The sequence below is a fragment of the Arvicanthis niloticus genome, chromosome 1 (genome assembly GCF_011762505.2).
Source record: "Arvicanthis niloticus isolate mArvNil1 chromosome 1, mArvNil1.pat.X, whole genome shotgun sequence".
In the NCBI taxonomy this organism is placed as follows: Eukaryota; Metazoa; Chordata; class Mammalia; order Rodentia; family Muridae; genus Arvicanthis; species Arvicanthis niloticus.
In genome coordinates this window covers 150,484,503-150,497,568 of record NC_047658.1, presented here as the reverse complement: position 1 = coordinate 150,497,568, position 13,066 = coordinate 150,484,503, and the positions used below count along the sequence as shown (strand labels likewise).

At 37.8% G+C, this 13,066-nt stretch overlaps 1 protein-coding gene across 2 annotated transcripts in view; it reads left to right on the top strand.

Moving 5' to 3' along the window:
• Erlin1 (ER lipid raft associated 1) overlaps positions 1–13,066 on the top strand; it is a 37,297-nt gene that overhangs the window by 4,487 nt on the left and 19,744 nt on the right. For both annotated transcript variants that reach the window (XM_034523609.2, XM_034523615.1), the window contains exons 4-7: positions 1,727–1,773; positions 2,895–2,956; positions 5,816–5,941; positions 8,450–8,523. In XM_034523609.2, coding sequence (XP_034379500.1) covers positions 1,727–1,773; positions 2,895–2,956; positions 5,816–5,941; positions 8,450–8,523 — 309 coding nt within the window. The remainder of the gene's footprint in view (positions 1–1,726; positions 1,774–2,894; positions 2,957–5,815; positions 5,942–8,449; positions 8,524–13,066) is intronic.

Below are 13,066 nucleotides of genomic sequence, written 5' to 3'. Positions count from 1 at the left end.
TAAGGAAAATACCTTTTTCTTTCCAGTGCTAAGAGATCAACCCTAGGGCTTAAACCCAGAGCTTTGAGCATTCTAGGCAGGTCTCCACCACTGAGCCTACACCTTTTGTATTTTCTTTTCCCAGATTGGGCCTCGCTGTTTCCCAGGTTAGTGTGGAGCTTGCACTTCTCCCACCTCAGCCTCTCACATAGCTGGGATTATAGGTTTGCATGACCACTCCCAGCTCTGACAGTATTCCTGAAAGATTCATTTTATGATTATATATAACAGGGATTAAACAGCACTTAAACTGTTCAGCAAATATTCAAGGCCCTCAGCCTAATAACACTGTGTTCTTTTCCCACTCATCTGAATAGCACCTTCTGATTTAGGCAAGCCAGTCTGCTTTGGGTGTGTACTTTTGTTTTTGCTGTGTGTATTTGAATAGGACATTAATTAAACTTAAGATGTCCCTCTTAAGTTCTTATTCTCCTCTTCTAGATATGACTATTAATACTTAATTTCAGAGATCTTCTAAATTTTTTAGTTTTTAATTTGTGTATTTGTGTGTGCCTACTTGTCTGTGTGTACCACATGCTGTATAGTGTCTGCAGAAGCCAGAAGAGGAGGTGAATGCTCTGGAATGGGAGTCACAGGCAGTTGTGAGCCACTTTATTTGGGCTAGAAACCAAACCCAGACCTGTGAAAGAGTGTTGAGTACTTTTAATTGATGAACTATCTAAGAGAGCTTTTAAGACTAGTATTTCATTCCTTTCAGCTTAATACCTAAAAGCTCAACTTATACTGTTATTTTTGTACCTACTGATATGTTTCTTTATAAGAATTTTATTTTCTATGCTAGATTGTGATGTTTAAATAACAGGGACCATATTTTGTATCCTTAACAAGGTGTAACTTGTCCCAGAATACACTGCTAACCTATTTGAGACATTAGGTTATGAAGAACACTTAAAATCAGTTTATTGGTTCACTAGAAGGAAGAGGGATGGTGTTGGCACTCTTGGTAAAAGTAAACTGAGCCAAACCTGTGAGAGCACTAGGTCCTGAAGCAAAACAGTGACTAGCTGTGCTCGCAAGTTAAAAGATAGCTTTGGTTCATAAAGTACTTGTGTGGAAAAATACTCATTTATCATCATTGTGAATAATGTAATAGCCAGGAATCAAAGTTCGGAGCACAGATCTTGGTCATAGTGTGTGCTGAAAGTGAGATGTGTGGTTTGTGATCTTGGGTGAGCTCTACACAAAAAGATGCTTAAGAAAAACTTTCAGCCTACTAGTAGATTGGGCATTGAATACTTCCTAGTGGTTTTTTAGTCCAGTCTTAGTTATAAGACATGTAGTACTCAAGTTTTTCTAGATACATAGAAAAATGGCTAACTTAATAGCTGATCTTTGGAGGGAGGCTAAAATCATGGAGGGGCTGGCTTTCTTGTACTCAGTGGCAGCAGCTCTCCAGAGATTGTTCTCTGGGATCAGCAGTGTGTGTTTTGTTTGTTCATTTGTTTTGTTTACTTTTGAGACAAGGTCTCTCTACGTAGTTTTGGAGCTCACTCTGTAGACCAGACTGGCCTTGAATTCACAGAGAGCCACCTGTCTGTGCCTTCCGGGTGCTGGGATTAAAGTCATTCGACATGATGCCTTGCCAGATCAGCAGGGGTTTTTTTTTTTTTTTGTTATTGTTTTGTTTTTCAAGATGAATTTTGATGAGCTGTTTTTTTCTTCCCAGACAACACTACAAACGGATGAAGTTAAAAATGTGCCTTGTGGAACAAGGTAAGCGTCCTTGTCTGTGAGCCGCTGCCCTTTACTTTCTGTAGTTCTGAGGAAGTTCTTAGAGCTCTAGTCACTTGAGAAACCTTTGTTTACATTTTGTTTTGTTTTTGAATCAGATAGACTCTCATGTGGCCTTGGTTGGCCTAAGACTTAGTATGTAGATTAGGCTGGCATCAAACTTGAAATAACCCTACTGCTTCTGCTTCTGAAACCCTGAAATTATAGGTATATGTCACTATGCCTGACTAAGACACTAGTGTATGGACATGACAGCAACAGAAACTGATGTGCTGTGAGATATTTTAATGAAGCTACAAGTGAAACCATTCCTTCTGAGGATATTATTGAATTGGAGTTTCAGAGCTAGCAGACTATTCATATATTAGCATTATCACACCTGTGTTGCTATTTTAATTGACAGGAAAATGAAGCAGAAAGTATAGGCTCCACATAGACTTTGCCCTCCTCTGATACCTCAGTTAGCTTCTCTAAGCTTAAGTCTCTTAAGTCAGGGAGTAAGACCTATGTTAAAATTATTGTAAGGATTAGAATTTGTGTATATGGCTCAGAACTTGGCTCTGAATTGATGTTCAATAAAAGATTACTTTAAACAAAATCACTTCACTTCTTTTTATAATGTTAAATGACATCTGAGAGTTTCTGAGTCAGTAAGTAGGTCTTTGATAGAATTTATGTTTCTAATGAAGTTCCTAATTACACTTTTGCACTTTTGCTCTAAAAGCCTCTAAGAATTGTTGTCCTAAAAAGGTTGAGGTCAAGAAAGGAAACAAGGCTGGTTTATCACTAAAATATACTTACTGAATTAAATTGTATCAAATGAGGAATGTGAAATATGAGGCAGTTTTTTAATTACCTAGTTTAAATGACTTAAAAAGTATTGCTTTTACAAACCTACAAAGGCACCTTTGACACCTATAGAGGGACAGATGCTTTTTACAAGGGACAAAACTCTCTTGTATTTTAAGCTAATATGTCAAGTTCTCCCTAGGTTTTGGGTTAGATTATGAAGTTCTCTCTAGGTCTATCTATAGCTTCTTTGTTTGCTTTATTTTTATTGTGGCTCTGGCTCACATTTTTCATTTTTGTTTGTTTGTTTTTAGTGGTGGAGTCATGATCTATATTGACCGAATAGAAGTGGTTAATATGTTGGCTCCTTATGCAGGTAATATTAGCTCTCTACTGTGTTTCTATAATTATAACCAGGGTACTTACAACTGAGGAAGTAGAGTAAGGTACTTTTTAAAGTTTTACTCCCTCGTTGATTACCGATGACTCTAGAAGAATGATCATGAAAGTATTTTTATTTGGAGGAAATAGACGTATAAACAGGTCACAAGTTCCGGACAGAATGAGTTTTCAGGAACTAGTGAGCTATTCCTCCCTGAATTTACTGTTTCTGAAAGCAAATGTTTCTAGAAAAAAAAAAAAAGACATTATATCCAGTTTGTTGGGGAAGAATTTCTTTTTGTCCTCAAGATCTATAATTGATCACTTGTCTTGGGTCACACTCATTTGTCATTTTCTAGTTGTGATTTGCCATAACTTGCAAAGCAGTCTGAAAGTTTATAGTACAAGGAAGCATTTTCTAAGTAAAGCATGGACACCTCAGAGATAAAGTAGATCCACGTTATTTAAAACGTCCTGTGGAAGGAGATGGCTCAGTCAATAAAACATTTGTTGTGCGAGCTTGAGGACCAAAAGTCAGTCCTAAGCGCACATGAGCTCAGTATCGTGGTGTGCACTTGTAACCCCAGTGCTGAGGCTGAGTCAGGAAGATTCCTGAGGTGCAGAGACCAGCCACTCTACCCTAATTAGTGAGAGCCTTGGGGATGACACCTGAGATTGATTTGTGGTGTGTGTGTGTGTGTGTGTGTGTGTGTGTGTGTGTGTAACACAAGAATTTAATTGCAAATTTTGAAGATATCTGCTCTCTATCCTTGTGAACAAATGTCATGCCAAATAAACCAGTGCCTTGTAATTTGCAAGAGCATCGAAAAAGTGAGGATGGTAGCCTCCGCCTTTAAGGTGTTTTCATTGTACTTGAGAAGACATGATAGAAAGGGGAAAACATGTATTAAAATATAGGGTTATGTTAAAGTTCGCATCACTTATACAGACACAGATAATGGAAAGACTCCAGAGCAAAGAGTTGTAAGTATATTATTGTCAAGTGGTTTTGAATGATAATTTTTGACGGTTATTTTCCTCGTGCTTTCTCATCTACAGTCAGCCCTCTGACTGTGGCTTGTGCATCCACAGGTCCAACCAAGCACATATCAAACATTGAGGGGGGAAAGCTAACTCTATACTAAACATATGTAGACTTTTCCCCCTGTTTTATTCCCCAAACTGTTCAGTGTAGTAACTGTTTACATGGTAATTATATTAGACATTGTATAATCACCTAGACATGGCAAAGTATACAGGAGTATGTGCAGTTTATATGCAGATACTACTCAGTTTAATAGCTACGTAGACATTTGTAGACTTACAGTATCTCCAGAGGATCTTAGAACCAATGCCCCCACAGAGAACAACCAATGACTGACTGTGTTCTCTGATCACAAATCACTGGAGTGGATATGATTCAGAATTGAAAAACAGAAGAGCTAATGACTCTCTCAAACACTGCACCACCAAAAAGGCAGCTGATATGAGGCCCCCAACATATATACAGCAGAGGACTGCAGGGTCTGTGTTCAATCAGATGATGCACCTAACCCTCAAGAGACCAGGGAGTTTAGAGGTCAGGTGGGGTGGGGGGGTGGGAACATCCTCATGGAGACGGGTGTGGGTTGGAGGTATGGGATGTGGAACAATCAGAGGGTGAATGGAGAGGGTGGTGGGAAATAAAATATGGAGTGAAATAAATAAGTAAATAAATAAATAAAATATGGAGTGAAATAAATAATAAATAAATACCTGCTTACGAATTTTTAAGTTAGCATATAAAGCAATGGATTTTATTATGTCATTTTCATGTATGTCATTATACTTTGTCTTCATGAACTCCCATCCCCCATGGCTCTCCTCCCGTGTGCCCTGTCTCCTCCGGCTGGTTCCTCCTAGATAATACCTTTCATGTCATGTATATTTCATCACTCTTACCTTTCTCCCCTTCCTTAGATTTCTTTTTCACCTCTCATGAGCTTTTTTCTAGTTGTATGATACACACACACGCGCACACACACACACACACATATGCACAATATTAATCTAGATTCTAAGTATGAGAGAAAAATTGCAGTTTTTCTTTCTGAATCTGGTTTATTTCTTTTAATACAATGTTTCAGTTCCATTCATCATGAAAATGTCATTATTTCATTTTAATTTAACAGCTACATAAAATTCCATTGTGTATATCTACTACACTTGGAGAATCCATGTATCTGTTGATGGACTCCTAGGCTAGATCCATCTTCTGACTGTTGTGAGTGGTGCAGCAGTAAGCGTGGATGTGGAAGTAGACTCCTTCAGGAATATACCCGAGGAGTGGCATGGCTGAGTTCTGTGAGAGTTAGAAATCTCCATACTGATCTCCATAATGTTTGTTCAAGTAAAAGCCACCTTTGAAAAGTTAACTATGCACATGTATATTTTTACATACTTTAAGTTGCATGTGTCTATATTTGCAGCAGCTTCCTTTCACTCCTGATGTTCTTCAGTTCTGTCTTTATCTCTTGACTGGAGCTTTGCTTTGCAATTGTTTATGCTTTCCTGCGTCTCAGTTCATCCTCACACTGCTGCATGAGTACACATCTGAACGACTGTCATCCCTTCCTTGGGGTTGGCTACCTGTCTTTTCCTTAGTATAGAATTTGGGGTCTTCTGTTAATGCTGTGAATGCAAGAAAATATGTTAAATTGAGCCCAAGAATATAAGGTCTGTGAGTTGTGCTTTATGTCTTCACTATTGTGTTGATGCTTTTCCTCATGGATAATATGCCACTTTTTCATTACTGAATTGGAAAACATTTGGGTCATTGTTGGGTGAAACAAACATGAATTTTATTCTCCTTCAGTATTTGACATTGTGAGGAACTATACTGCAGACTATGACAAGACTTTAATCTTTAATAAAATCCACCATGAGCTGAACCAGTTTTGCAGTGCCCACACACTTCAAGAAGTTTACATAGAATTGTTTGGTAAGTGTTAATTTGTTTTAAATATGTAGGAAGACAGTTAACAATTAGAAATCTTATTAACTTAAGTATTGATGCTGTAATGTTAGTAAGCCTTGGCCGTTTGAGCATTTTGTCTGAATTTTTAATAGATCAAGTATTTTTAAAGGCCTTTGTTTTTGTCTTGTGATGATTTCTGTCTCTCTGTCTCTCTCTCTCTGTCTCTCTCTCTCTGTTTCTCTCTCTCTCTGTCTCTCTCTCTCTCTCTCATGTCTCTCTCTCCACTATCTTACTATATAGCCCAGACTGACCTCAAACTTACAGGGATTAGCCTGCCTCCACCTCCCAAGTGCTGGGATTAAACACATGGACCACCATGCCTCCACTTAAGTGATACTTTCTTATACAATTTGGTAGGAATTAGAAAATGACTATTCATATGCTATGCTCTATTTTTACTGTGATAGCTTATTAAAGATATATTTGGGAGTATGCTGGCTAGTTGCATAGTTTGACATCAGCTAGAGTCATTTGGGAAAGAGAACTTCAATAATTAAAATACCCCCACCAGATTGGCCTGTGGGCAAGCCTATGGAGTCTTTTCTTGCTTGCTTGATGTGGGAGGTTATAGTTAACCGTTGTCTTGAATGCTATATAAAAGTAGAGTAGCAAGCCTTAAGCAGTGTTTCCCTGTGGCTTCTGCTTCCATTATTGCCTCCAGGTTCTTGCCCTGCCTTGATTTTCTTCATGATGGACTGTAATCTGTGAGATGAAATAACCCTTTCCTCCTCAAGTTGATTTTGGTCATGGTGTTTTATCACAGCAATAAGAACTAAGACACAGGTGTTCCTTAAGATTCACTTCCATGCAATTTGGATTCAGGATTTGTTAGGACAGCCAGGACCTGGCATGTAGTTGTATTCACAACTAAGATTATTACACACAAAGGATAAAGATAAAAACCAGCAAAAAGTAAAAGGTATAGTGTGAATTTAAAAAGAAACTGCATGTGGCTTCTAACAATCATCTCATTGTGGAGTCACAGGGTGTGCCTAATTCCCTTAGTAATAGCGTGTAAGCACGTGTGAAGTGGTGACTGCTGGGCAAGCTCCTTAGCCACTCAGCACTCGGCGGTTCACTGGGGTTGATCATATAGATACCCTTTGCCAGCTACATAACACACTTCTAGGCTCCTAAGGAAAGAATGATCAGCACAAACTCCTTTGTATAAACAGGCACAGCGTGGCACTTTTACCAGCTCTGTCATATTATGAGACTCTTCTCCAGACTTCTAAGTACAAAGGGCCACACTCCCAGGCCTGCTATGTTACCTTTCTTCTGTAAAAGTTTTCAGTTGAGATTATGTAAGTTCTGACCAAGGAATCATGTTTATTGCCTTTGGTGTTCATTTCTTCATATAATTTTAGTTTATTTCTCAGAGTGAGGTATAGGAATGGTTAATCAATTTAAAGTTTACCAATTGAGGGGCTGACAAGATTGCTCAGGGAGTAAAGGTGCTTGCCATCAAGCCTGCTGACCACAGTTCAATCCCTGGACTTCACACAGTGGAAGGAGAGCCTATAACACACAATATAAACAAAATGTAATTAAACCAGTTGCTTGCTTTTTGATGACTGACAACTACTGCAGTGCCTGACTTGTCACATCACAGTTGCTTTGATAATGGTGAAATTGCCATTGAGGTGATTAAAAATCCATCCATTGGGAGATAAGTAAAGTGATAGCTTCTTATGGTCTAATTGATCTGCCCTTCAAAGACTTGCCTCTCTTGTTTGTTTGTATTTTGGGGTTTTGAGACAGGGTTTCTTTCTATAGGCTTGGCTGACCTGGAACTCTCTGTGGACTGGGCTGGCCTCGAACTCAGAGATCCACCTGCCGCCTCTGCCTCCCAAGTGCTGGGATTAAAGGCCTGTACTACACTGCCTGTACTTAAATTCTTTTTTTAAGTTCAAAGTGATAATAAGGTGGTAACCAACAGAAATGACATCTAGTTATTTGCATAAAGATTAATTTAAAAAATTATGAAAATCAATATACATAGGCTAGAAGTGGTGGTACATTTATAATTCTAGCACCTAGAAAACTAAGGCAGGGCGATTGTAAGTTTAGACCAATCTGAGCTGTAAAAGGAGTAAGGCATTAAGAAACTAAAGACTCACCACCTTCAGTTATTCAAAACTGCTTTAGTCAATAATTAGTAATCTAGTAAAAGTGTAAGTTAAATTATTCAATAAATATTGACCCAAAGTTAAATTTGAACTTACTAAGTAAACATTTCCAGGGTAAACTTAGAATGACTATTTGTCATCTTTCTTTTTTAGTATGTAATTTCTCAAAAAAATGCTTTGTGTTCATCTCATTTATACATGGTATATACTTTATTTATCAAGTTGCTTAAGCACTGTGTAAGAGTAAGACTGGAATCCAGGTTTCTCCTGACTGGTTTTGTTTTGGTGTTAATTAAAAATAACCAAATATCATGAGATTTGTTGTTCTTGGCTTCAAAAACAGATCAAATAGATGAAAACCTGAAGCAGGCCCTGCAAAAAGATTTAAACACCATGGCCCCAGGTCTCACTATCCAGGTAAGCTACTTCCTAAGTTTTCTGGGGAAGCTTCTAGAGCTTCCAATTAAATGCTTTTATGTGACTAGTTATGCAGTTACTTAACCAAATCACTGTGGTAATTTGGCTTTACCTCCTTGCAGAAGAGAGAAGCATGTTGTGTGGTTATTTTCTTGTAAGTTTTTAGGAAGATAATTTAAGGCTCTTAGGAGAGGAACTAAGTTCGTATTTCTACCAATTATGAGTTATTTTTAAACACAGTAATAGTTATTAATCAATATAAAAGTACATCATGCCTTCAATAACATCGTGAAGAAGTTCAGATGTAAAAGTTAAACAACAGTTCTAAACAAAATAGATGTCACAGGGTGTTTGTTCACAGGTAATTCATTGGGGGATGATTGCTCTAAGAGTGTTATAAGAGGCTATTTAAAGAAAGCATGCCTAAAGACTTTGATCCAATTCAGATTTTGAATAAATCTGGAAATTTTTGTTAAATTTTATGAAAAAAAAAGAAAAAAGTATTTCATGCCAGGCATGTGTTACTCAGATGCTGCTGAAATCTCAGTAGCTACTTAGAATTCCCTTCTTCAGAATATTCGCCATTTCTCTGTTTCCAGTTATTTATTAACCAGCATTAGTATCATGAACCATGATAAATTGTTTTTAAAGGAGACTGCACACATGCACACTTACTAGCAGTGCCACTATGACATCACTGGCATTGGATACAGTGAAATATATGCTGGCCTCCCTGTGGAGAGAGATGGAAGTCTTCTCTTTTTGATCTGCGTTACTTTGGTTATTAATGAAGCTGAACATCTTTTGATATTTTGTAATGCTCGTCTTCTGCTAGTGGTTGCTTCATATCCTTTACTCATTTTCTGGTAGATTTTATTTTTAGCCTACTAATGTTTAGTGGTTCTGTATAAGTTCTGGATATTTTTATACACAAACTGAACATTGTTGTTTCTACTAATAATTTCTTTGGCTGATGGTAGCAGGATGGGAGATATTTCTTCCATATGAGATTTAGGCACTGATTTAAATTTGTGGATTACTTTAGTGACACAGCCATTTCCACAATGTTAATTCTCCCAGTCCATGAGCAGGGGAGGTCTCTCCACCCTCTAATGTTCTTTAGTGACTTTCTTTAGTGTCTTAAGTTTTTGCTTCTTTGTTAGGTTTATTCTTAATTTTGGCTTGTTTTGTTTTATCCTATCATAAATGTTATCCCATGCCCCCTCCCCCAATTTCTTTCTTGAGAAATTCGTTATTGGTATATAGAAAACATGATTCTTGTATATCAGTTTTGTATCCTGCTACTTTGCTAAAATATTTATAAGGCCTAAGATTTTCTGAGAGTCTTTAAAATCTTTCAAATATAGGTTGAGTATTTGACTTCTTGTTGATATATGTTTAAGGATAACACATTAATAAAGGAATTCTAAGAAGAAAGGTATGACTTGGAGCACTCTACTGAGTACAGGCACAGCATGGGTCCCCTTGTCCCAGTGTGTTTGCTCTGTTTGTTGGGTGGATGTCTTAGAGAACTGTCTGTTCAGCTGACTAGCCCAGTTGTCCATTAGGTGATTGGCTGTGCATTGCTTTTTTTGTTTTGGTTTAATGTGTATGGGTGTTTTGTCTGTATGTGTATCTACACCATGTTTCTGCCTGGTGCCCTCAGAGGCCAGAATAGGGCATCAAAGCCCCTAGAACTGGAGTTGGATGAATATTAGCTGCTATGTGGTGGCTTCTGTCCCTGGTGGTATACCTTTTATCTTTGTCGCTTACCAAAAGTGAAGAAGTTGGATTCCCTGCTCTATTCTCACAACAGACTTCTTGGTCCTCTGGTCCCTACCATCTTTCTGCTCCCTCTTCTGCAATGTTCCCTGAGCCTTGGGTGTAGGAATAACTTTGTAAATGTATCAATTGGGCCTGGACACCCATGATAAGTTTCTCTTTGCCCTTTGACCAGTTGTAGCTCTCTGTAATTGTCTGCTGCAAAAGATAAGTCTTTTTTTTTTTTTCTTGCCTCGAGTTTATTTGTAAAAACAGCATAGGACACTGGTCATCTGCAAATAGTGTGTAGGTAGGTGTGTCACAGCGGTCCATCTGTCTTCATGTTGGCCGGAGCCTTTTCTATGGGGCCCTCACAGGGGCCTGGGCACCTTTGGGAGCCTGAGCTGGAGCTGAACCTGGGCCTTAGCTAGAACTGCAGCCTCTGCCTCGGTCTGAACCTTGGGCTTTGGTTGGCAGAGTCTACAACCCTTGGCCTTGTAGCTTCGGATCTGCTTCCAGAGCTTGGGGTGAGCAATGAAAGGCAGGCGGCTGAGTTTGTGGCTGGGGCCCTTTGGCATCTTGGGCTTGATGGCCTCTGCGCGTGCACTCACTGCCTTTGCATTGTCGGCCTGCATCTTCTTCAGGCCTTTCTTGTTGTGCTTCTTGGCAAAGCGCAGGTTCCTCAGGAACTTGGGGTCAACCCCCTTAAGAGATTTGTATCTTTGAGTCCAGGGTTTCTTGATGCCATTTCTGTGCCATTTTTGGGACTGGTTGTGTGTTGGTGTGGTTCTTGGACTTGGCCATGTCTGTACAATAAGCCACAGCTTCCGCAGCACCTGGGACCAGAAGAGAAAGAGCACAAAGATAAGTCTTACAGCATTTTAGTGACTTCTTACATTGAGTAAGGCTAATTTAGATAACATTAAGAAACTATTACTTTACACTAGTATTTTTATGATGTTCCCAATTGTGTACATTTAATTTTAAAATGGTACATAGTCTACCAATGGTAATACTTGAAAAAATGCACAAGCCTCAAATAACAGGTAGCTTTGTTTTTGACATTCTAAAGTCTAAAGATCAGAAATTAATGAAAAGTTATGCTGATGTGAATACATATCAAAACATTATAGAAATATGTTAATTTTGCTAGTGTGATGTAATAATTTCCTAGAAGGTTTTATGAAAAGTGTTTAGAGAACGCCTACGGCATCTCAGCCGTTATCCTTGACAAAGACTAGAAATCGCACAGGTAACAGAACTCATCCAGCATCATTTCTGTTTCTTTTGTGTTTTCCTGGCCAGACTTTTGGCTTCAGCAGAAATGTCTCAAAGCAGAGATGGTTAACTCTTGATGAAAGCAATCTTATGCTTTCTCTAGAGTTTCATTCAATAAATTTCTGACAGATAAATGTAAAGAATTAAAATGTACGAAGTGTCACGCTTAGTATATACAGTAAGAGTGAAAATTTGTGGAGACAATATTATATTAATATTTACCCCAAATCTATGCAAGATAATTTGTTGTTCTGTATTTAGTGGTTTTAAGTTACAGAAAAATTAAAATTTGTGCTTGTACTTTGTTTCTTATCATTTAATTTTTTCCATGAGGACAGTGTTTATACAACTTGGCTGCTAGAGCATCCAGTGTTTCCAAGAGCTAGTTACATGGGCCAGAGTGAGCATGGTTTAATAGCCACATTGACAAGGTAGCTAAATTATTTTACTGAAGATGGAAGTCTTTGATTCATATGAAATTTGGTTTAGCATTAAATTATGAGGTGGGGCTTCAGTCCCTCTTTGTCCCAGCTGGGTGGTGACAGTGACAGTGATCTTCTGGGGTTTGGGTCCCTCCCTACTTTTGTACTTCATTTTCTGCCAGGGGCAAAGATTTCTTGAATTTATTTATATTTATTTTTTATTTTTAAAAAATCATATAAAAATTACTATAGCCTTGAAATGTTTTGTTTTTATTAATTTTACCTCCTTATCAAAATATTTTTTATAATAGTTGGCATGCAGTTTAGACCTTCAGATTTGTTGGTTGTGCTCACTTAACTTTTTATTGAATTTTAAAATTTGATAAGGTATGTCATGTATGTAGAAATAACTGGCCTTTAATATTTCTGCCATTATTATTACCTAAATTGGTGTTTAATTTATAAAGCATAGTTATGGGTTTGCTTGATCTCACCATTCTTTGTTTCTTTTAGAGTTTCTGATGCAGGGGAAAATTCATATCCCAAATGAAACTTAAAATATCTACAACCTTGTTGAATTTACTGTCTCTAATAAGTTTTGCATTGGATTTTTTTGGTTGTTGTTAATATAGTTATGTCAAAGTCTTGATTCTTTTTTTTTTTTTTTTAACTCCAGACTTAGTGATTTCCCGATCTTCAGGTCATCCTAATTAAGTTCTCTTTGTAGTACTCATAATTACTTGAAAATTTCTCATTCATTTCCTTTTTCATTGGTTATTTTATTCACATTTCAAATGTCGTTCCCCTTCACGAGGGAACACCCTCATTTTTTGTTGTTGTTGTTTGTTTCCTGGCTCTTTAAAAATTTCAATTCCATAAGAGCAATCTTGCTTTGCTGTTCACTACTGTGTCCACTGTCTAGAGAAAAGAACAGTTGGTATGGAGTAGATACCTGGTGAATATCTCTGTTATCACATAACTCTGTCTGTAACACCCTGTTCTTGTTTCCGTTTCCTGTCATTATACCCATCTTTCTTCTGGAAAAATTCTTGTGGCAAGGTAGAATAGTGAAAATGGTTATT